General features: G+C 49.5%; 1 protein-coding gene and 1 non-coding gene across 9 annotated transcripts; one reads left to right on the top strand and one right to left on the bottom strand.

Annotated features, from left to right (window-relative positions):
* Nucleotides 1–141: 141 nt before the first annotated feature.
* TRNAG-UCC (transfer RNA glycine (anticodon UCC)) lies at nt 142–213 on the bottom strand. Its single transcript has one exon. It is a non-coding gene; the product is annotated as a tRNA-Gly (tRNA).
* A 2,590-nt stretch (nt 214–2,803) lies between these two features.
* DPP9 (dipeptidyl peptidase 9) lies at nt 2,804–22,868 on the top strand. Of its 8 annotated transcripts, XM_074163923.1 has the most exons (21): nt 2,836–2,891; nt 5,889–6,142; nt 8,819–8,931; nt 9,626–9,799; nt 10,005–10,173; nt 10,336–10,449; nt 10,740–10,868; nt 11,370–11,431; nt 11,975–12,075; nt 14,408–14,585; nt 15,396–15,561; nt 15,670–15,750; nt 16,582–16,715; nt 17,298–17,450; nt 17,665–17,800; nt 18,526–18,671; nt 18,969–19,115; nt 19,270–19,422; nt 20,380–20,522; nt 20,850–20,961; nt 21,423–22,868. In XM_074163923.1, the coding sequence occupies exons 1-21, from the start codon at nt 2,836–2,838 to the stop codon at nt 21,513–21,515; spliced, it is 2,814 nt and encodes a 937-aa protein (XP_074020024.1). In that variant the 3' UTR covers nt 21,516–22,868. The 8 variants fall into 8 exon arrangements, with proteins under 8 accessions (XP_074020025.1, XP_074020024.1, XP_074020029.1 ...); XM_074163924.1 differs by lacking the exon at nt 16,582–16,715 and having other exon boundaries at nt 2,804–2,891; nt 15,670–15,749; XM_074163928.1 differs by lacking the exon at nt 16,582–16,715 and having other exon boundaries at nt 10,005–10,137; nt 10,333–10,449; nt 15,670–15,749.
* Nucleotides 22,869–23,640: the final 772 nt, after the last annotated feature.

The raw sequence follows: 23,640 nt of genomic DNA, 5'->3' as shown, positions 1-23,640 counted from the left end.
GCCTGGCCGGCGACCACCGGGGTTCGGGTGGGTAACACGCAGCCGGGCGGGGCGCTCCGCGTGCAGCCGCGTTCAGAATCAGCTTTGGAATCGGTGGGAAAAGGCAGAAAAAAAAAATACAGAAACAAAAAAGGGAAACGCTGCGTTGGCCGGGAATCGAACCCGGGTCAACTGCTTGGAAGGCAGCTATGCTAACCACTATACCACCAACGCCTGACGAATGAGTCTTCCCCGGCCTGCCTCAGCAGCCTTAGCCGCCTGGACCCAACCATTCACCAGGGGCGGGGGGAGGCCGCCGCGAGCGCCGAGAACAGCACCACAATTGCCCCACGGCGACAATAAATGCTGAATTAGGAGCCCGCTTGGGAGGCTGGGCGGTGAAAGATATTCTCTCCGTGCCTTTTTTTGCCCTCTTCCAGCCTCAATTCTCTCTCTACCCCCCTCACTACGCAGAATGGTTCCGTCCACCCGCTGGCATTCCCCCCTCCCATGCAATGGTTCCTCCCAGCAACCCCACCACCAGTTGGTACTTCCCCCCTCCCGCGCGCTCCCGCCATCCCGCCCCGCGCGCACCCGCCACTTCCGCCGCCGGGTGAAAGGTCGCGCTGTGGCAGGCCGCCGCCCCCCCCCCCCCCCCGCTCCCCCCCTCCCCTCCCGCCCCGTTTCCGGGGCTGCCCCAGTGTCCGGGACATGGAGCGGGACTGACGGAGCCACCGCCGCCCCCCCCCGCAGAGGAGCCGCCCCCCCCGCCCCTCAGGGGGAGGTCGCCGCGCCCCGGGGTGAGTGAGGAGGGAGGGGGTGAGCTCCCGGGGTTCCCCCCCCCGGTACGGGCAGGGCCTGGCCTAGGGAGGGGGGGAGGCCGGGGAAGGAGAGTTTGTCCCCTCCGTGGGCCGCGTTCCCCCCCTCCCCTGGGCTGGGGGGTGCCTTAAGGGCAGGGGGGTGTATGTTTGTCCCCCCCTGTGACTTGTGTCCCCCCCCCCAGGGTGTGGGGAGCGGCCACTCCTTGCCCGGGTGGGGTGTGGGGGGGTTGTTCTCCCACGCTTTGCCCTCCACGCCTGGGAGCACCCCGGGCCCTCAGGGGGCGGTTTATATTTCTTTCACTCCCCCCCACCCCAACTCCAACGTGCCCACCCCCGGGATGGGGTGATGGGGCGGGACGCCCTGGGGGGGTGTGTTTGCCCCCCCAGCTGCCTCTGCTCTCCCCGGCTGGGAGAGAAGCTGCTTGCTCCTCTTTTTCCACAGGGAAAGAGCTGCCTCCAGCAGCACAGGGAAGTTGAGGGGGACACGGGGGGCTCCCTGCCCCCCACCCCTTCTCCCACTAACCCGTGGCTTTCCCCCCCCCCCCCTCCCACCAGCAAGGGCAGCAGCTCCCTGTCAGGGCTCTCTCACAGGGCCGTGGAGATGGACACAGGCTGCTGGCAGCCTCCACCACAGCTCGTCCCTCTGTAGAGACCCCCCCCCATTGGTTTATTCCACCCTCAGTTGCTTTTATTTTTGGAGAAGGAGGACTGAAAGCTCCCGGCCATGACAGGGACACGTTTGTAAGGGCTTCTCTAGGTGACCGTGTTGCTTTGGCTCTTCCTGAATGCACCAGCAGGCCCCTCGGGGTCTCGCTGACAACCGAGTATCATGATTCATGCCGGGTTTCTGATCTCTCCTGTCTGTTTTGTTCCGTTTCTCTTTCTCTGGGCTCAGCATCGGAGGATGTTATTGTTCCTTTTCTCTGTGGGAGCTGTGGCGGGTGGGCTGAGGGTGAGATGTTCCTCTGAATCATTAAAATCACAGAATAACCAAGGTTGGAAGAGACCTCAGGAAGTCTCTTGGTCCAACCCCCTGCTCAAAGCAGGGTCAGCTGTGAGATGGGACCAGGTTACTCAGCATTCCTGAGCATCGCTCCTGTTGCCCTTCGTCCTTGCCTCCAAAATTGCCCTTAAATTACTGGATGCTGCTACTTCTTCCCTCTCTGCTCTCCTCTGCAGTTTCAGAACTTCACTGCTGGCGCTTCTTTGTGATGCTTTGTCTCTCCTGATCCTCTGTGAGTGTGGTTTTGGTAGAGAAATGGCTGTTTGGGCAGAGCAGGGGCCTTGGCGAGAGATAGTAGTAGGTCTGGGGTGTGTCTGTGATTCAGAGCTCTCTTGAAGAAGAGACAAAGATCTTTGTACTTTAGTGTACTTGGGGAAAGAGGACGATTGTGAAGGCAGCGCCTTCGTAGTCTCCTGGAAAATGGGCTGGTGAGGGCGAGCCAGGAATCCTCCGTGGCATCAGGCTGAGGCAGAGGGAAGCAGCAGAGTCTGGCTTGGAAGACAAATGTGGCTTTTATGTCCCAGGTGGGACTGTGACGCTGTTGGTAGTGGGGCTGCTGACCCTCTGTCTGGCTCCTTATGGTGTCCTTTGTTTGACTCTTGCCTCTAAGTGTAGGGACCAGACCTCTGTTTTCTCAATTCTTAATACCTGATACTTCTGAGAATTTCAGGATTTGGGGAGGGGAATGAAAGGAAGGGTCAGTACTGAGAATTCTTGGATTTTAAGAAGAATTTTGTAGGAAAGAAAGAGAGAGGGTACAGAGTTTGCTGAGTCGCATTGTTCAGGTGAAGAAATTTCTCTCAGATTTCTCTGGGCTGTTAATATCCAGCATGTGGTGGCAGAACAGATTTGAACCGTAAAGTGCAAAGCAAGGATTTTGTTTGTGTCTCCACGCTCAGTTGGAATTGTGTCCTATGGGGAATGCTTTCACACAGCCTTATTCCTATGACGGGAGAAACTGCAGTGATATGAAATTTGCTTTTTTCCTCTTCCTCCCCAGTTTCCTGTCCTGCCCAGCTCGCTGAGTAGTTAATGCAGAAGATAAAGAGGGTTCGTCTGGAAAACGAGACTGCAGGAAGTTGGAGAAGGTATGTGTCCCGGTTACTCCCAAGGCCTTTATTGACCTTTAGGTTGTGTGGGACAGAGCAATAATCACCTCTTGGAGTGAATGAGGTTTCTGAAGAATCCCAAGTATCTAATTCTGCCCAGGGAGCTCTGTGTCGGGATCTGTGGGTCAGGAAGTGACTCAGGAAGATAACTTGTTTCACTCCCTGCCAATTCCAAGCTTTACAATGTTTTTCCTGTGCTGCTGTCCCACCTGTGCTGTGCTTGCTGTCTTCAGACTGACGCGTCCTCCCTGAAGGAGGGCTTGGTGGGTGCCTGACCCATCTAACCTGGCTGCGCAGGGCAGGAAAAGCATGAAAAAGAGCTCCAAGGGACAACTAGATGGTTTTGGGGAGTGGGTTTAGTGCTTCTGCACCAACACTGAATCATCTAAATCAGTGTCTCAGTGTGAGGACTGCAAAGGACAGAGTTTTTGCAGGAAGGTGTAGTTCTCAGATGCACTATGTTGATGCCCAAGTTTCAAGACTGTCTAAGAATAAGATAGTTAAAATTCATGTCTTGATCCATCTCACCTTTGAATAATTTAATCCCAATATTCACTCTGCGATTTCAGTTAGATAAGTTACTCCTTATACTTGTTTAATTACGTCTGTGGTGTTGCCAAATACTTGCTGTGTTTTGTCCAAGAGGTGGCTGTAGCAGTGGATGAAGCAGTTGGATTTTCTTTATACTCTGTATTGTGTCAGGACCTAAGTTTTGCGAGAGCCCACCACGCTCCGGCTGCGATGGTGGTATTTCCCAACACTTTCACCTACCTTTGTGTGACAATTACTTCGCTTATCCCACTACTCCGCCCTGTTCTAGCATCAGAATCACCAGGGTGAGAGCGGTACCACGCTAAGAGTTGTGCCTTTCACTAGTGAATCATAAAATCACGGCAATATAGACTGGAAGGGGCTTCAGGCTCCAGTTCGGTTTGGGACACTTACCAGTATTGCATTTGGGGACTGGCTTGATCCCCGAAAGGTGCAGCTTTCCCTCGTGAGGAGTCAGGAGGCTGAGTAAGACGATTTTACCAGCTGGGTGAGAGTAACCCAAGGGTCAGGCATCTTGAGCCAAAGGGAGGTTATTTTAGTTGACTGATTGACCTGCAGTGGGATTGGGTGGAGAGAATTGTACCCAGTTTATGGGGTTTTATGGTCTTCCTGTCATGTGTTTCTGATGGGCAGCGCTTCTGCCTTCAGATGGGATTGGAGTTGCTGTAATGGAGACTCTGGATATTGGCGGTAGCGGCCACAGACACACTCGCTGTGTTAGAACATCCCGTCACGTTCTCTTTTGTGGTTTCACTTGGGCTTCCTGCCTGGCTTTGATTGGAAAACACTCTTCTTTATTCATTTTCAAGCTGTGGATTTACTGCTGGGCAGTAGGTACCAGGAGTACCTACAGACAGATTTATTTCAGGAGCTTGTGCTTGTGTTATTATTTGCACATTTTTGTACAATTTAGGGGCTTAGCGGTTTGAAGACACGGTTATATTTACAGCCCTTGTACCGTGCACCTGTAGTTTAAGGAAGTCCAGATGTACTTTGCTTTAGGTTTGCTCATCTCTTGCTGTAATTGCATAAGATGTCAAACTAGGTGAGAACTTCCTTTTAGAGAGTTTGTTAGAAGGTGCAAGCTGGTGGGGGAATCCTCAAGGAACAGTCAGGGTTCTCCAGGAAAATACTCATGGTAGAAAATGGGCAGAGGCGAGTGTTTTCTTGTGCTGATATAAATAACCATCCTTCTCCTTTCCTCTGATTCTCTCTGCTGGGAGGGAACTTGTGCATCTCGCTGAGGCTGAAGTCTTCCAAGATTCGGTTTATGTGTAATTCTTGCTTAATCCTTCATCTCTGAAGCTGCTCTCCAGTCAGGATGCAGGTCACCTTCCCAAATGACAGGCGGCATTCAAGAAACATCTCATTTGAAAATGTAAATCTTGGGGCTGCTGAGGACAAGGCCTTTTTTGGTATAATCCTTAGTCACTGGTTTGCTTTTGATGCTGTGTCAAAAGTAGCGATTCTGTCTCCACGGAGCAAACTTCTCCAGCCAGATTTTTCAGTAAGATGAAGTTCTGCTGAAATTATTTGTGACGTTCTTCCAGATACCCCCAAAACAACTAAAATGCCCTCATGGAGGGAAATCCAGCTTCTCGAATGGGGTGACAAACTGGTTTCCCTGGTCCAGGGCTCATTCCTGCTTTGCAATAGATGACATCACTGACCCTGGGCGAGTCTGGTAGTCCACCTCTCCTCAAATTAACGTTTGCTGTAGTTGCATGTGGAGGCGGTTCTGGTAGACTCATTCAATAACCGCTTGCTTGGAAACGCGTGGGGAATGCGTGCCACGTTTTGCAGGATATGACCAGGCTCTGTTTCTGTTGACTTCTTGCTGTTAGCAAAGACCACTGCCCTCTTTTCTTCCTCTTTATCCATCTCTCCTACTTCGCTCCTGGCTGCAGGAGCTCTCCAGGTAAGTGAGGTGCCGTGCTTGGGCTTAAACCCCCTTCTCAAAGTGATGAGCAGGGTTTCCTGGAGGGCAGGAAGGGGACTTCGCTTTCGTGGGCTTCCAGGGCAGAAGTTTGTGTGACTTTACGATAGCTCATAGCTTTGATGACTTATCCATCCAAATTCCTTGGCTGGTTTTCCTTTGAGTCAAGCTTGATTGTTTTCTGCACCAAAATCTGCTGCTCGTACTTCCTTTAACAGCTTATTTCTAGAGCTAGTCCTGGGAGAGTGAGCGTTCCGAGGTCAATACATTTGTTTACAGGACTCGATATTTGATGGGAGATGGACTTTTCCTTTCGATACGTCGATGTATGTTTAAAATGTAATCTTTGAGTGCAGAGAATCCTTGGATCTGTAGTTTAAGGAGTGCCTGTTCTCTTAAGCTTGTTGCATGCTTAGAGCTTTCTCTAAGCAACACAATATGCCTGCTTGATTTTAAGGCTTAATTCTCTCCCTCAACTCCTCCCTCAGTTTTTTGTCCAGTTCTGAAGGGGAAGAGAGGATGACTGCAGTGGACGCGCTATCGGACAGCTCTGAAGTGGTCGAGATGGAGGATGTGCCTTCCCAATTCCAGGTGCAAAAGCATTCTTGGGATGGGCTGCGTGACATTATTCACAGCAGCAGGAAGTATTCGGGCATGATAGTGAACAAAGCTCCCCATGATTTCCAGTTTGTCCGGAAAACAGAAGAGTCCAGCCCGCACTCTCATCGTCTCTATTACCTGGGTAAGCCAGCGCGCCAGATGCCGGGTGGGAATTGTTATGGGAGAGCTTCCAATCTAAACAGGCGAGGAAAAGGACTGAGGTGTCTCCACTTATGAGGGAACTGAGATTAAGTAATATTGCTCAAGGTTTGGACCTCTCTGGTCCCAGACAAGCGCGTTAACCACAGGCTTCCAGCTCCGAGGGAAAGTGCTGGCTGGTCAGACCTACCTGGTGACAGTGGTGACAGAGGTGTGAATGCAGTGTCCTTTGGCAACCCAGCTCAGCCCAGGTGATGGGGGAAGAGAAGGGATGTTCCTCAAACTCAGCACCGTCTTGTGCCTCCCTAGCTTTGGAGAAATGGGATTGATTGATCAACCAGACTGACTTTCCAAGGAATTTGCTGTCAGTAATTACTAACTATATGTTGCAAGTTCTAGGTATTAATGGCAGGGTGGTGGTGTCTCCCTGCTTTATTAAGTTCCATGTAGGTAGAATGCTTTCAAGGGTAAGAAAAAAAAAGATTAGGTGGGAATGGACTATTAATGGGATTCGCAGGGAAATACCCTCTTGCTTACAGCAGGTCTGAGAGACAGCAGAGTGCTGTGTTGCACAGGTCCCTCATTATAGCTGGAGCCACAATGTAATTAGTGACAGAGTGGTTGGATTTTAGTAACTGGATAATTTTGTGGTTGGTAACATGGGAAGCTTTATAGACTATAAAGAGTTTGTTACGCTTTGGGGCATGAGCCGATCGTTACTGGGCCAGTAAAGAAATTGCCTGATGAGCAACTCCGTGCAGCGACTGCTTCCCTGAAGTGACCCTGCTTTTTTTATTTTATTTTTTTTTTCCTTTTTGGAGCCGTTGAGTGTAGGTCACTGTAGGACGGAGGATGCTGGATTTGAGGGACTGATTTGTTTTGGCATTAAGCAGCTCCTGTGTGCCAGCGACTTGATTTGTTGTAGTTCCTCGTACACTCTTATGACACAAGTGCTACTGGAAAGGGCAGTATCCACAGTGAGCATATTTTTCTTGTTGAGTCTGAGCAGTGAGACCTGATTTAAAGCTGACTGTGTTTCAAGGCCGAGTTGACTTTGATGCAGTTTTTAATCTAGATGACTAAACTAAAGGTCTAAGTGGCTAATTTAAAAAATTTTTCATATTCTTCTGATGTATGAAATGACAACACCCAGCTGGTTGGTGTCCTGCACGGATGTGTGATGGGAGCCAGAGCCAGGAATGGAGATACACGAGTGTTTTTTCTCTTTAAGGAAATGTACAGGGCATAGAGTGGATTGATCCATCATGTAAGATCTGTATCCGTTGGGTAATACCGGAGAACCTCTTCTCAGGCATCCCTAATCATCTTTCTTTTTCCATAATGAGCATCTTTTGAGTTGAATACCAAGTGCTGTTAAACACTCAGACACTTCTGAACTGCTGAAATGGGTTCTAACACCAGCATGCTATTACTGACCCAACATTAAATAACATTTTCAAGTTTTTATGTGAATACTGGTAGTGACCATATAGGATAAAGAATTCTGAAGAACTTTGCCTAGAATTTTAATACTTTCCTTCACTTGTGAGCAAAGTATAACGTCTTTTGGGAAGGAAGGCAAGATTTTTCTTGGAAATGCTGATTGATTGTAGTCAGCCTGAGGTCACTGTAGAAAGTACTAATATAATAAGGAGAAAGGAAGCCCAGGTCACATTTGCATGAGTGTCAAATGTGCATATATATAGTAATTTTTTCCGATCTGCAGTTTTTTTTCTGTTTGGACATCTTAAATCATTCCTGGGCTGTCCCCATAGAGTTTTATGTTGTATCATGGCAGATGCTGCTTATATTAAACACCACATGCTCAGCACTTTGGTGTTTCTGTATCTCTGAGGATTATATGCTCACATACTGCTTTGCTTCCTGAGCACTTATTAATATTTCAGTTTTAATTTTAAGTAACTGTACTGCTGGCTTAACTGGCCCAGAAACCTTTTTGTTCTGCCCAGGATGTGGTCGGAGTAGACAACCAGGGCACGTTTCCCTGTGCGAAATTCCCATCTAGGGAGTCTCTACAGCAAATCTAGAGGGCAAGTTCACGGTCTTTGATTTTGTTGAAAGTGCCAAAATCCCGTGTCAGGCTATTTTCTTTTTCGTGGTTGTTTTGGAAATTGGATGAAGGCCAGCAGCTGATTTGATAACCATAATCAAAGGCTTATGTATAAAAAGGCAAGGTCTTTTTGACTGTATAATAGACTGTTTCACATCTGAATGGGCTCTCTAGAGCTTCCAAGCTTTTTCTTCCCCTCATGCAGGCTGGTGCTTTGGCCTCAACGAGGTCCCTGTAGCAAAATTCTGGCTGAGTGATGTGGGGAGTAACGTTGAGTCACCCATTCAGGGAGTGGCTTTTTCAGAGTGGATCTAGGGCGTGGGCTGAACAGTCCACGGAGAGGAAAGTTGGACGGAACTAATTCTGAAAAGGTTGGTTAATGTTAAATCTTACTTAAGGAAACATCCAAATAAATGAATAACTAAATATAAGTAATTTAGGTATTTTTCTGTGGTTTAACTGAGCTGGTAGAAGCCTCTGGAGACCCCCAACCCCTCCATTATCAGACTTATTTTTCAATTTGCTCTTGGTCCTCTTTGTGCTGGCTCACTAATCTTAAGTAGGATGATGCTTTTGTCCTCCTAATAGGAATGCCATATGGTAGCCGAGAGAATTCCCTTCTTTACTCAGAGATTCCCAAAAAGGTACGGAAGGAGGCCTTGCTACTCTTGTCATGGAAACAGATGCTGGATCACTTTCAGGTAAGCCCAAGTGCGAGGAGCCTGGTTTGACGGGTCTTGGGAAAAGTGGCTGATGCCGTGGGGCTGGTGCGGTGGGTCCTGCTCTGCTAAACAGCGGAGAGAACAGGGTGGCAGCGTGTGAGACCCTGATTTTAGTATCTTAATGTCCTTTGTCACTATCAGCACTGGCGAAGAAGGGAGTGGAGGGGGTTTGTCTGTCTTCCCGACTAGAAAGGCTCCGGGTGGAAACGAATTTAGCTGTCGTGACCCCATTTGGAATGCAGGTCCCCTTCAGGGTAATTCAAGATCCCCGGAAGAGCTTTTGTTTGCAGTGTCTGACATGGAAACTGTTTGTGAAGGCTGTAGATAACGTCATTAAGTTAATTGGTTACATCTGATTTGCATAAGCAGAGCAAGCGCAGCTGTCCTCAGTTCATGCTGAAGCGCCAACTGCAGAAATGACAGATTCACAGTTTTTCCCTTTTATGTAGAGGGGACTTTGGGGCCTGAGGTTGCTTTAGTCCCCCTGGGCCATCCTTGTGGCCTAGAGTACAGCAGTTATGGACCTCTATGGTCATACCACTGACGGTTTTGGGCTGGTATATTGTGTTTTGGACATTCACAGACTAACTGCTGCTAGTCTTGGAGCATTCCTGTTCTGTGAGAGTTTCTTTCCTTGCAGATTCTTTCAGATTTTCCTTTCCTTCAATCCTAGGCAACCCCTCATCACGGGATGTATTCTAGAGAAGAGGAGCTCTTGAGGGAACGCAAGCGGCTTGGTGTCTTTGGTATAACGTCTTATGATTTCCACAGCGAGAGCGGCCTGTTCCTCTTCCAGGCCAGCAACAGCCTCTTTCACTGTCGAGATGGAGGCAAGAATGGTTTCATGGTAAGTCTGATTTTATGAATATCACCTGAAATGGTCTTAATGGGTTTTGGTTGGAGGTGGCTGCGCATCTGTGTCTGTTTGCTTATGGCTATTTCTTTTCTGTCGGGGCTGTGTTTGCCATCGTTTCATGGGCTGCGCTGTATCTGTGGTTTAGGCCTTTAAATGTGAAGCTGGAGTTGATCTATCTGTGTGTCTGTTGCTGTAGGTGTCTCCAATGAAGCCTCTGGAGATCAAGACTCAATGCACAGGGCCACGAATGGATCCCAAGATCTGCCCTGCTGACCCTGCTTTCTTTTCATTCATTAATAACAACGATCTGTGGGTAGCAAATATAGAGACAGGAGAGGAGAAGCGGATGACGTACTGCCATAAAGGTAACTGCTGCTTCTTGCCAGGTTTGAAACGAAATTCTTTCTGACAAATTCAGGCTGGAAGGGCTCGTGTCTTCACAGCTTATTTCTTACAAGTACATTCTTCTTTTGGCTCGGCTTTTTCCAAGGAGATTTAAATGCAGTCTCTTCTTTGTTCCTCTCCAGGCTTATCCAATGTTCTTGATGACCCCAAGTCTGCTGGTGTAGCCACTTTTGTCATTCAGGAGGAGTTTGATCGGTTCACAGGCTATTGGTGGTGTCCCACAGCTTCCACAGAAGGTCAGTGCTCTACTTAGAAAGTTCTGATGCTGTAACTGCTGCTGGCCCCTGCTATGACTGAGATTTTGAGCAAGGCTTTCCTTTGGTCCGTGTCTGGGGAGGCCACCTGAAGGAACAAAACGCGGAGGGGTTGGAATTGTGCTGCGAGGAGTGTTTGCGGGTGGTGACTGTGAGCTGTGGCTGCGCAGGAGGTGTACGCTCTGCACCAGAGTGTTGCTGCCGCCACGCTCCAGGCGAGTCAAAAACAGCTGGAAAACAACGCAGCAAACACCTTTACCCTCTGTTCCCAGGTTCGGAGGATTTAAAAACACTGCGGATCTTGTATGAGGAAGTGGATGAGTCAGAGGTGGAGATAATTCATGTTCCTTCACCTGCCTTGGAGGAGAGAAAAACAGACTCCTATCGGTACCCCAGGACAGGTAAGGGAAGTACCGCGGGGCTGCTAATGCAACTCTTGACTCCTGCTGGCAGCAGCAGTGGAATTTGGGCTCTAAACTTTGCGTGATTAATCTGGGTACTTACTGCGATGTAGAAGCTGGTTGTAAATGTTGAGGCCTAATTGAGTCTCGGAGCCCAAAATCTACTGCCAGAAAGGAATGGGATTTAAAGTTCAGCTTAAAGGAAAGGATTACTGAGAAAATGGAATATGTCTGGTGGCGTATCGTGGAATACATTTTGAATACCATCTTTCTTCTCCCTCCTGAGAACATGCACAGCCAACTAGGCAAGGAGAAAACAAACTTGTTCCATACCCCAAATTACTCTTGCGATTATCGTGATGTCTGCCTGAATACATAATTTGGTATTTGTACATTCACACAGTGCCCTTTTAGTAGGACCAGAGTCAGTTCTAATCTAGAAATTGTGTTGTGGGGTGTTCAGGGTGGTCATCCTGGTATTCTCTCACTCCTTCCCTGCAGGCAGCAAAAACCCCAAGATTACGTTAAAACTGGCAGAATTTAAAACGGACAGCAAGGGTAAGGTAAGTGATAACAGCCCAGAATGGGATATTGCACAGGAGGGTTGGCGGCTTCTGAAGCTCTCTAGAATTAAGACAAGGTCACTAAGACATCGTAGATAGTGTAAGCCTTTGTTATCATCCTCTGATAACACCTGGTTCTATAACGTGCTTATCCAAGAAGCAGAAAAATCTTTAAAATGCTGAAGAGTATCGTTCTGGTGGAGAGGCAGCTGGGAGAGGGGAGGGGAGCGAGGAGTGTAGGGGTAGCCTGATGTATTACATTGTCGATAGTGGAGCAGGAGGGTTGAAGCCCTATCTAATCCTGGGCTTCAGTCCCTGGCTCTGTCCTTCTCTGTGGCCTAATGCCAAAATCGTTTTGCTTTGAAGCTTGTTTTTCCCTTCTCTTCCTGCCATTTGTAGCAGGGCTTGCTTCTCCTGGCCCGACCCTTGCTGATGCCCATAGTTAAACTTCTATATTCTCCCATTCCACTGAGCTCCCCTGGGAGGAGGTGAGGAGGTTCTGGGAACAGTCTGATCTGATATTGGACCTTCTTTTTGCTGCAGATTGTGTGCGCTCAGGACAAGGAGCTGGTGCAACCATTTGCTGCGTTGTTTCCGACTGTGGAGTATATTGCCCGTGCTGGATGGACCCGAGACGGCAAATAGTACATAAGTTTTTCTTCCAAACTAACACTCCTGAGGGCTTCCGTGGCTGAAGTGTTGCAGGCCCTCTGTGCCTTGTGTTGTTGTTGTGATCTGAGTTTTAAAGCCATGAGTGCCAGAAATGGCACGTGAATATTTGGCTGCTTCAGTGTTATAACATCCTAAATGTAGGAATTAATGGAATGTAGACCGGACTGACAAGCTGTGGGGTTTAAGTCACAACCACAAAGTTAAATGATGTTGATATATTAAGCGGGCAGTCCTAGGGAATTCTTTTGAGTTGAAGATGTTTAATACGAGTACAATACGCTTCCTGCTGGAGAGTGTAGTATAAGCAGGTTTATCACTCTTCATTGGTCCAGTTTGATTGGTGCCAAATTACCCTGGGAATGTGGGCGGTTTGTGAGGCGCTCAGCCCTTCATGTGTACAAGGGGAAGATTGCCCTGGGGCCGGTGTGTTCCCAGAGCTCACTATCGTTCCAAACACGATCCATAGCCTTGTGCTGGCCACTTTGCCTGAAGAGTTACAGAATTCACACCAACCTGATTGGTTTGAAATTTTAAAGCTTTCAATTTTTTCCCCTCAAATCTTGCTTGATTGTTAACTGGTTTCTGTCCAGATCAAGTTAAGGTGACTTAGCTGTTGTTGAAGATCTCATTCTGTAACTCATGGCCTCAAGTTGCACCAGGGGAGGTTCAGATTGGATATTAGGGAAAAATTTTGACACTGAAAGAGTTATTAAGCCTTGGAATGGGCTGTCCAGGGAAGTGGTTGAGGCACCGTCCCTGGAGGTATTTAAAAGATGGGTTGACATAGTGCTTAGTGACATGGGTTCGTGATGGTTTTTTATCCGAGTTAGGTTGATGGTTGGACTAGATGATCTTAAAGGTCCCTTCCAACCCAGACAATTCTATGATCATTAATTTTCTGCTCTGGAAACTAAATTCATACAGCTTTACAGAAGGTAATCCCAGAGGTGATCCTTACGTTCTGCACCAGAGCTTATGTAAATGTGCTGAATGCATCAGTTCAGGAAATCCACAGTCACTGGGATGCTGGGGACAACCGGATCTTTTGAAAGTCTGTCTTAATGATGAAACTTCCTTTGATGAGCTTCCAGGCCTTGGGGTGGCCGCGCTGTGCAGCGGTGGCTTGTCATGTGCGTTTGGCAGTGTGTGCTGACAGCCCAGAAAGCTCCCTGCACCCCAGGCTGCATCAAAAGCAGTGTGGCCAGCAGGTCCAGGGAGGTGATTCTACCCCTCTGCTACACTCTGGGGAGACCCCACCTGGAGAACTGCGTCCAGCTCTGGAGTCCTCAGCACAGGAAGGACATGGACCTGTTGGAGTGAGGCCAGAGGAGGCCACAGAGATGCTGAGAGGGCTGGAGCCCCTCTGCTGTGAGGACAGGCTGAGAGAGTTGGGGGGGTTCAGCCTGGAGAGGAGAAGGCTCCGGGGAGACCTTAGAGCCCCTTCCAGTCCCTAAAGGGGCTCCAGGAAAGCTGGGGAGGGACTCTGGATCAGGGAGGGGAGCCATAGGAGGAGGGGGAAGGGTTTGACACTGAAAGAGGGGAGATTGAGATGAGATGTGAGGAAGAAATCCTTTGCTGTGAGGGTGGTGAGAACCTGGCCCAGGTTGCCCCAAGAAGCTGTGGCTGCCCCATCCCTGGAGGAGTTCGAGGCCAGGTTGGAGGGGGCTTGGAGCAAGCTGGTCTGGTGGGAGGTGTCCCCGCCCAGGGCATGGGGTGGCACTGGGTGGCCGTTAAGGTCCCTTCCAACCCAAACCATTCTATGATCTGTCATGGTGAGAGGCCAGCAGTGCAGCACCACTTCAAATGGCTCTCCTCGGAGAGAGACAAGGCTGAGACAGAAGGAACTCCTTCTCTTGGCCGTTGTCTTAGGTCTGTGCCTTCCCCTGCAGCGTGCAATGAGGAAGCTAAAAGTGGATCGCTTTAAGAGCGATCATTTTAGCTCATTAGGAGCCTGCTAGAAAAAGAATGTTGGTTCCTGATGGAGGGGCTGCCCAAGGAAGAGCTATGTTCTCTTAGAGACAGGGTTCTGTTCACGGTGCTCCCTTGGAATAGACACTGGCGAATCTGTCAGACGTCTTGTCTGACCGATACCCCTGTGAAATACCAGAGATGTCTGGCAGTAACGGGTTTGTTGGCAAAGCTTCCAGGAGATTAGAAAGCAGCAATGATGAGAAAAGCTTTGCATTCAGATGCCCAAATCCTCTCTGCCAGCGGGAGGTGGGGGGAAAGGCTTGCGTGTTCGGAGTGTTAGAAAGGGACATCTATTTTGTGGTACTGACATTCACCTCCAACTTCTTTCCCCAGCGCCTGGGCTATGTTCCTAGACAGACCTCAGCAACGGCTGCAGCTAATACTTCTGCCTCCAGCGCTCTTCATTCCAGTCCCAGAAAATGAGGAGCAGCGTGCTGAATTTGCCAAAACTGTGCCAGAAAATGTCCAGCCATTTGTGATCTATGAAGAAACCACTGATGTGTGGATAAATGTAAGAGGCTCAGGGCTGGGAGGAGAACACAGGCTGCCCCTTCCTCCCCCACAGTTAACCAGTTTCGTGTTGGCTGTGTGTCCAGTTCAGTCTGTGCTCCAGCAGACCGCTTTGCTATTCAATAGTGCCAGATTTGGGGTTAATTTAGGTGCTTTGATGAAGCCATGAGAAGGATTTTCATGCAGTCAGCACTGGAGGGGATGAGGATCCTGCCATCTCCTTGCAGTTGGAGCGGTTCGTTTAATTCTTGCTAACATTTAACATTCTTGGTGAACACAGGCCCTTCGGACACTAACACTTTTGGATGTAACACTGCCATTCTTTTGGGGGTATTTTATTACAAGATTAAACGGCTTCTTGAGGCATAACCACCCTAATCCCTGGAATTTGTTGTACTTCTTTAGGTAGGGAATGGATATAGGGGACAGGGAATAAACTTCAGCCTCTGAGATTAAGCATCTTGGTACTCAAGTGACAAAGGGGCCTGGAGTTCACACTGTGGCACTCCTGAGGTGTTGGAATAGCAACCTCCTTGTGGCAGTCCCAGAGCTGAAATGTCAAGCTCGGAGGCAAACTGGTGCTGGTTTTGGTGGTGGCCATGGAAAGCCCAGAGCACGTGGTCTCCTACATGGGCCCAGAGTTTCTCTGTGGTGATAGGAAACTATGAAATGGCTTTTTTAGCTGCTTGTCTGAGAGATTTCTCCCCTCTGCCCTCTCCTTTGAAAGCCCAATGATTTAGCACTGACTCCCTTGGCTGTCTCTCTGCTGTCTCACAGAAATCACGTGTGGGTCTTTTGCATTGTGTGACAGGTTCACGATATCTTCTATCCTTTCATCCAACCGGAGGGAGAGGAGGAAGAACTCTGCTTTATCCGAGCCAACGAATGCAAAACAGGTTTCTGTCACCTGTACAGAGTCACGGCGGTCCTAAAGCAGGGCAGCTATGACTGGTCGCAGCCATTTGTCCACAGCGAGGGTAAGAGCTGCATTTTATCAGCCTTTCAGCTCTGGGAGCTCCCTCTCCAATTTGCTTGTCTTGTCTTTTGGGGAAGACGGTGACTTATTCTCATCTTCTTTCTTCTAGATGATTTCAAATGTCCTATCAAAGAGGAGATTGCCCTGACTGGTGGGGAATGGGAAGTGTTGGCGAGGCACGGATCGAAGGTAGTGGTTATTTTTATTTTCTCTTGCAGTGGTACAGCTCTGCATTGTCTGCCCACAGTCCTGGCCTACGCCCTGCGTTACGCCTGGGACCAGCTAGAACTACTTAAGCTTCATTTTGTTTCTCTTTTTATTGCTGCCTCGGCTTTCCCCAGAAGTGCTGTACTCCAGTGCACATTGAACTGATTGCCTTTTTAATCAGCCCTCAGATCGCTCCTTAGGTAAACCCCCTGAGTGAGTCAGGCCATAAAAAAGGACACGAGTCTGAGGTTCAAGAGCAACAAAGAACTATTTTGTGGAGAAGCTTGGGATTGCTGCCTTTTGCCGAAGCATTTTAACCCCAATGAGTGCTGGTGAACTGGAATTACGTCCAGTGCTTAGAGCGAACTCTTGGTCTCCAGCTGATTCCTCAGCAGAGCCTTTAGGAAGAAGGCAGCTAGGGAGCATAAAGCAATTTAGAATATGGAGAAACTGTATCTGTTATTGGTTGTGGAATAGCCAGAAATGAATTTTTATTAATCTTGTAGAAACCTAGTTCCATTTTTGCTTCAGGAATTAACTCTGAGTCTGATCTTTAACGCTCCCAGGTGGTTTCTGTCAAAATAAAGACCTTGTCTGTTCATTTCCAATTAATCTGGATTTTCACTTCTCGCTTTTAAAAAGGCCTGCAGCTCCGTGCGTTTGGTTTCTGCTGCTTTTCCTCAATCTGCAATTAACCTGCTGGCCCTCCCCATGTGGATTCTCACTGTACATGCTGTTGATTTTGGCCACAGCTCTTCCCTGCATGTGTTATGGCTAAAATTGTGTTAGCGGCAATTATTTTGATGCATTTGTTGCTCCACAGGGCTCTGCCCGGTTTTTCCTGGCCAATTGAGTTGGATATTTTGTTCCCTTTGCTGTCCACCGAGGTCTTCAAACTGTGGGTTAGCCAGAAATAGCATTTGGGCTTCAGCATTTGGAAAGTGTAAGGTGGAAAACAGTTTGGTTACTGTTGCTGGATCAATGTGGCATTTAAAAACTGTAGTCTCTGTTCCTGGCTGGCCAAGGAGGTTTTTAGAATCGGCTTTATCTGAACATTAAAAATGTATTTTAATGTGGCTTGAAGTTTGGTGCTGTTAGAGCTTATTAGACGAATCTTTCCACAGATGGGAATTCATTATCAGGATTGCTGGAAAAAATACATATTTACCCTTATAATCCAGACATTCTACGGGAAGACACTATATTTAAGTGCAGAATCTTCACCTATGGGGAACAGAGCCCAAATTTTTATGCTCGTTAGTAAGAAAATGCTTTGGGTCTCTTTAAAAAAAAAGCTAAGTGACCGCTTTTTGTTACTTCACTGGACTTTATGGGGTTTTCCGTAGGTGCTGTATGTGTTCTCCAGCCTGTGGTATCAACAGGCGTTGTGTGGGGTCCTTGATGCTGGGAGTAGCCCCTCACAGTCTGTTTTTGTGTTCAACTCACTCTTCCCGGGGCCAGGCTGTTGGAACCGGCAAAGGAGCAGTAGTAGTTGTCCTCCTGTCGCTGAGCCTTCTCTTCTCCACATAGATCTGGGTCAACGAGGCTACGAAACTAGTGTATTTCCAAGGCACAAAGGACACCCCCTTGGAGCACCACCTCTACGTAGTCAGCTATGAGTCTCCCGGAGAAATTGTGCGACTCACCACGCCGGGCTTCTCCCACAGCTGTTCGATGAGCCAGGTTGGTTGTTTCTTGGATACAAGACTCATCTCCTGACTGACGGGGATCCTAACTGGGAATGGTAATGAATCATGACCAGTAATGAGTCCTGAGGGCTTCTTTGTCTTGGTTGCTTGAGATGTGGGAACTTTTATCTGAGAACTGAGTGGAGGAGATTAGATGTGGGAAATGAAAGCCCTTGTTCCCCTAACTCTTCTCTTTCTCCCATCTGTAGAACTTTGACATGTTCATCAGCCATTACAGCAGCGTGAGCACTCCGCCCTGCGTCCACGTCTACAAGCTCAGTGGCTCCGATGACGACCCGCTCCACAAGCAGCCCAAGTTTTGGGCCAGCATGATGGAGGCAGCCAGTAAGTGCCGTGGCACGTGCCAGTGCTAGGTTTTGTCTGTGATGCTCTTCCCACTAATAGTAGCCAAAGGTGATGCAGAGGGAAGTGGCCCAAGTAACTTCCTTCTGAGGGAAAATGAACTGTGTTATCTTAGCGGGGAGATCTCGTTAGCGGGTAGCTCATCCAGGAAATGGTATATGGGCTTTTAAGATGATACTATTTCATGCTTTGAGCGAAAGTGGTGCTCCAGGGTGCAGGGCTTAGATGGCTGTGGCTTTAGGTGTTTCTTTATTCATGACTTGTCTGAAGAGGGAGGGTGCAAGTATCTGGGATGCAGTGGCTACTTCATTCTAAGGCTGTAGGCTATAAAGAGTTAGATGGAGGTCATAGCAGTGCCTGAACCCCTCCTGCAAATGCTTTTTCCATTTCACCCCTCCCTGTTCTTACCCTTCCACGTCTGGCTGGTGTGGCATGGCCTGCCTTCTGTGAGGATACCCAGCGGGTGACGTGTTCTTGTGTGATCCCTTCACTCTTTGTGTGGCCTGTTGCCCTGTGTGGACAGATAGAGGCTGTCGTTTCCCAGCAAGATCCTTCTCTGAGAGGCATTGCTGAGGCTTGGAACAGTTTGATATTGAAGGAGACCTGACTGGGGCCAGGTTTGAACAGAATGAGGTTGTTCAGGTGGGGCAGGAGGCAGAGGCTGCTGCCAGTTACTGCATCACTGGTGTCTGACCTTCCTTCTGCAGGTTGTCCCCCAGATTACATCCCGCCTGAGATCTTCCACTTCCGCACCCAGTCCGATGTCGAGCTCTACGGGATGGTCTACAAACCTCATGATGTCCAGCCTGGGAAGAAGCATCCCACGGTGCTCTTTGTGTATGGAGGCCCTCAGGTAATAATCCAGATTTAATTTCTAGTGTCAGGCGTGGGATTGCTGCCCAGGGCAGAGCTCTGTGTGGCTTGGTCATCATCAGGACTTACACTTTGGTTAGCAATGAGCCTGGGCCTCTGTTCTGACCTCTGCTTCAAACCTCAGATGATTTTTCCAGCATTTAGTCTGATTTGCATGGCTCTGAGGGTGCAGTTAGTGGCTGTGGTCCAGCTCAGGGCCCTGCACAGTGGGACAGACAGAGGAAGGTACTGGAAGGCAGCTGCTTGGCTCTGAAACTCTTCTTCCCTCCTCCTGCAGGTGCAGCTAGTGAATAACTCCTTCAAAGGAATCAAGTACTTACGGCTAAACACGCTCGCGTCCCTAGGCTATGCTGTGGTGGTTATCGATGGACGGGGTTCCTGCCAGCGAGGACTCAAATTTGAAGGGGCCCTGAAAAACCAAATGGTAATGTACCGCTTTTATTGATGAATCTCTGCTCGTTTGTCTTTCGAAGGCTGCCTGGCTGCGTGCTTCCTGTGTGAGTGTTGCTCTGGTCTTTTCTATCTCAATTTTCTAGATTTAGAAAGCTGCTAATTTGAGCTTCTGTGTTGCTTTTTAGGGTCAGGTGGAGATAGAGGACCAGGTGGAAGGTTTACATTATGTAGCAGAAAAATACGGGTTCATCGACTTGAGTCGGGTAGCCATCCACGGCTGGTCCTACGGGGGGTTCCTCTCCCTCATGGGTCTCATCTGTAAACCCAACGTCTTCAAGGTGAGTCTGGACATGGGGCTGTCCTTCTGGAACGCGTAACTCTCAGCTTCTGTAACTCTGGGTGTCTGGAGTTGGCTTTTTTGTTCAATGTTTCTGATGGATGGGTGAAAGTGTCCCTTGGTCCTGCGTTCTTTCAGATCTTCCCTGTCTGAGGCTTGGTGGGGATGGGGTCGTTCCACAGTGACTGCCAGTGGAGGACTTAGCCAAGCATCCAGTGAGATAATCCCCTTCCCAAGTTCTGGATCATTCCACAAATCCTCCTCCAAAAGGGGAAGCTTTTAGTGCTGTTATGCAGGAATTTGCCCCATTGTGACTTGCTGGAGCGGGTGCAGAGGAGGGCAACGAAGCTGGTGAAGGGCCTGGAGAATAAATCTTATGAAGAGCGATTGAGGGAGCTGGGACTGTTTAGTATGAGGAAGAGGAGGCTGAGGGGAGACCTCATCACTCTCTTCAACTACTTGAAAGGACACTGTAGAGAGGTTGGTGCTGGTCTCTTCTCACAGGTAACTAATGACAGAATGAGAGGGAATGGCTTCAAGCTCCAACAGGGTAGGTTTAGACTGAACATTAGGAAAGAATTTTTCACAGAAAGAGTGGTCGGGCATTGGAACAGGCTGCCCAGGGAGGGGGTTGAGTCACCATCCCTGGATGTGTCTAAGAGACGTTTAAATGTGGTGTTGGGGGATATGATATAGGGGAGAACTTTGTAGTGTAGGGTAGATGGTTGGACTCAATGATCCCAAGGGTCTCTTCCAACCTGGACGATTCTATGATTCTATGACTGTAATAGGAACAACAGGAGGAGGAATCTGGGGTTTATGTCGATTTGCAGTGGAAGAATCCTGGTCTGAGTGACAGAGCAGTCCAGAGCCTATTTTTTCCTGCCCCTTTAGGAAGACTTGAACTCTTTAGCACGTGATAATTGAGGCTGTCTCCTGCCACCTATTTGTTTGACAGATTGCTATAGCAGGTGCTCCGGTCACGGTTTGGATGGCATATGACACTGGGTACACCGAGCGGTACATGGATATCCCAGAGAACAACCAGCAGGGCTACGAAGCTGGCTCCGTGGCGTTACACGTAGAAAAGCTTCCTAACGAGTGAGTACCGAGGGCTTGAGGGATCCCCTAAAAACCTGCTCCTGGGTCCTCCTCAGTGCCACCAGTCGCGCCTCTGCTGAATCCCAGCAGAATGGATGGATTCTGATCCTGTTTAACTAAGGGGGACTGGTTGCTGCCTTCTGCGGAAAACTGGGAGACGCTGCCCCCAGCCCCCTTTGCCAGGGAGGGGTTGAGGACCGCATCTGTGACCTTAACGCTGTTCTAACTGCTTGTCTCTTGCTCAGTTTTGCCTTGCCGACCGGCAGCTTGGACCCACTGCGGAGCTTTTTCTGTGCTTTCTTATCTTGTCTCTCATCCCACTTCCAGGCCAAATCGTTTGCTCATCCTCCATGGCTTTTTGGATGAAAATGTGCACTTTTTTCACACCAACTTCCTGGTATCGCAGCTAATCCGGGCTGGAAAACCTTACCAGCTGCAGGTAGGAGGAACAAGAGAGAAGTGGGAAGGTCCTTTAAATCTGGAAAAAGTTATCTGCTGTGTGTTCTGGGGGCGGGAGAAGGTGGAGGCAGATGCTCCCACATCTTGCTGCAATGTAATGACAGTAAATGCCTGGTTTGACTCTGAGAGGTGGCCGGGAGGTGGCACTGTGGCTGTTTCATTGCTGGCAGATATATCTAAAAGCATTTGCGAACAGGGCTCCTGCCCTCAGGCCTGGAACTTTCCTTCTCGGCTGAACTGTTGCCATCTCCCTTGGCTGGTGGCAGCAGAGGTGGCCGAGGGGACTGGCAGCACCCACCAGCACGATGCTCTCAACATTCCCTGGCACCTCTTCGTCCCGATGGAGACTGGGTTGAGGGAAAAGGGCTGATGTGAGGGAGGGTCATGGGTGCTGGAGGAGCTGCTCCGAACTAACCGCCCTCTTTCTCTGCTTCTGCACAGATCTACCCCAACGAGAGACACAGTATTCGGTGCCCCGAGTCAGGAGAGCACTATGAAATCACGCTGCTGCACTTTCTACAAGAATACCTCTGAGAGCACAAGCCTCTGCAAACCGGACACTGACAGCTCTACCTTCCCCCTCCCATGCCCTGCCACCGCCGTCCCGTCCCCCCCCCCAGCCATCGCACCCACGGCCGAGTGCCCCGCTCCGGGTTGAGTGTCCCCCTCCCCAGGCTGGGTGTCCCCCCCTGCCTCGAGCCAGGGGGAGGGCGGAGGGCACCTTCCCTTTGGACAGTGCCACCTTCTTTCACTTTCCAAGCTGCTCCTCCTCTTCCTCTCCTCCAGCCTGGCTGTTAATGCTTTTTTTTTTTTTTTTTTTTTGCTGCTACTCCCCTCTATCCTGGGAATCAATGGACAGTGGTGTCTCCCAAGGCTGAGGTTTGTGTCCATCTCTCTCTCCCTTGTCCTTTTCCCCTTCCTCTGCGCCTCCGCAGTCCCCCTACTCTCACCTGCAAGAACTCAGTGCCTGTGTTGGAAGTGGAAGAGCCGAATCAGCACGCTGCCTTAAGCCAGGAGCGGGAGGGAAGAGAGAAATACCCATCGTTAAGCCCCGGGGGGAGCTGATCTGCTGCTGCTGCTGCCGCCATGTCCTGGCCCTGCTGCGACAAACGTGGAGCCCCAGGATGTGGAGAGAGCTCTACGAGAAGCATGCAACACTAGTCTTTTTCTATTTTTTTTTTTTTTTTTTTTCAGTTGAATTTTGCAGAGCAGATGGAGGAAGTGGCTGGGGTCGGTAACGGCGTCCTCTGGTACCTTTCTCTAATGGCCGCTCAGGAGTGGAGTTGTGCCAACAGGTAGCGTGGCAGCTGGAGCAGTGAAGCCAGAGATCACCTCTCCGGAGATCGCAGCAGCATTTGGGTTTTTGCAACGCGAGATGGATGATATTTATGCAAATCCTCCCTCCCTCCGTTCTCTGTGCTGCCTCCTGACCCCACCTTCTCCTTCCCCGACGCCCTGAGCTTTCAGATGTGCACTGAAATTTGGCTGTGCTTCAGTTCTCTGCGGGTCAGTGACTGTTCCCCTCGCCCGTCTACTCAGCAAACGCTCTCTTCTGGTTTTTATTTACCTGGTCAACAGGAACTGCAGTTCTAGGGAGGGGGGGGGGATTGAGCAATCGCACCTCAGGGGAGCACATACCCCCCCCCCTCAAGCCAAGGGTTCTGCCAGGGGCAAAAAGAAAAAAAAAGAAAAAAAAAACAAACAAAAAACAAAACAAAAACAAACAACAACAACAAAAAAACCCCAACCCCACCCAGATGAACCACGTTGACTTGCCCTGGAGTATTTTAAGTGCGTATTATGAAAAGAAAATATTTTTATGGATTCTTATTCTTTTATAATTATGAGTGTAAGATGTAGCGACTCATTAAAATATTGGAAAGAGCCGCTGGCTGGCGTTTGAGCCTGGTTGTGGAGCGCAGGAGGGGGCTCGGGAGGAAATGGCAGCTGGCTCTCGAGAGCCAAAGCAACAGCAAAGCGCTCTGTTCCGTTTCTGGGCCGAGCGGTGGAGAGAATATTAAATCCCTGATGTTCCTCGGGGGGGAAGCGTGATCCGAGCAGTTGAAGATGCCGGGGAGGGGGGAGTTGGGAATCTCGGGACTGTGTTCTTTGCTCTGTGTGACCTTGAGCGAGTCGGGCACCTCGTGGGTGCTGGGGGCTGGTGCCTCCTCGCCCCGGCTCCCTCCGGTGACCGGGGGGGATGCAGCTGCTCTCATCCAGGCGCTTCCAAGCCCTGCTCCCACGCTGGGACGCGCGGAGCTGCTTTCTGCAGGTGCTGGGCTTGCCTTTGCTCGCCCTCTCCGGAGCTCGGAGCTTCCAAAACCTGGCCTTGCTGTTTTCCTCTCTGCGCAGGAGTCAGGCATTAATTAAGCTGCTATTAAACGCCCTGAAGATGTGAGCTGGAGGCTTCTGTTTCAAATGCAAAGCGTCTTCCAGCCGGAGAGTTTTGTTCTCTGAATATGGCCAGGAGCGTATTCATTGTCCCTTTGCCCAAATAATTGTCTCGACTGTTGCAGTTGTGTTTTAGCTTTTACTACGCTCCCCTCCGGGTAACTTCTGGTGCAGCTTTTGAGGTCGGGGAGGGCGGAAGGGGACGTAATGGAGGAAGTTGCACATCTCTGAAGTTTCCTTGAGAGGCACCTGCAGGCAGAGAAGTTGC

Source organism: Numenius arquata, chromosome 25 (genome assembly GCF_964106895.1).
Source record: "Numenius arquata chromosome 25, bNumArq3.hap1.1, whole genome shotgun sequence".
NCBI lineage: Eukaryota > Metazoa > Chordata > Aves > Charadriiformes > Scolopacidae > Numenius > Numenius arquata.
Note: the sequence above shows the minus strand (reverse complement) of the source record. Positions and strands in the feature narration are given on the sequence as shown.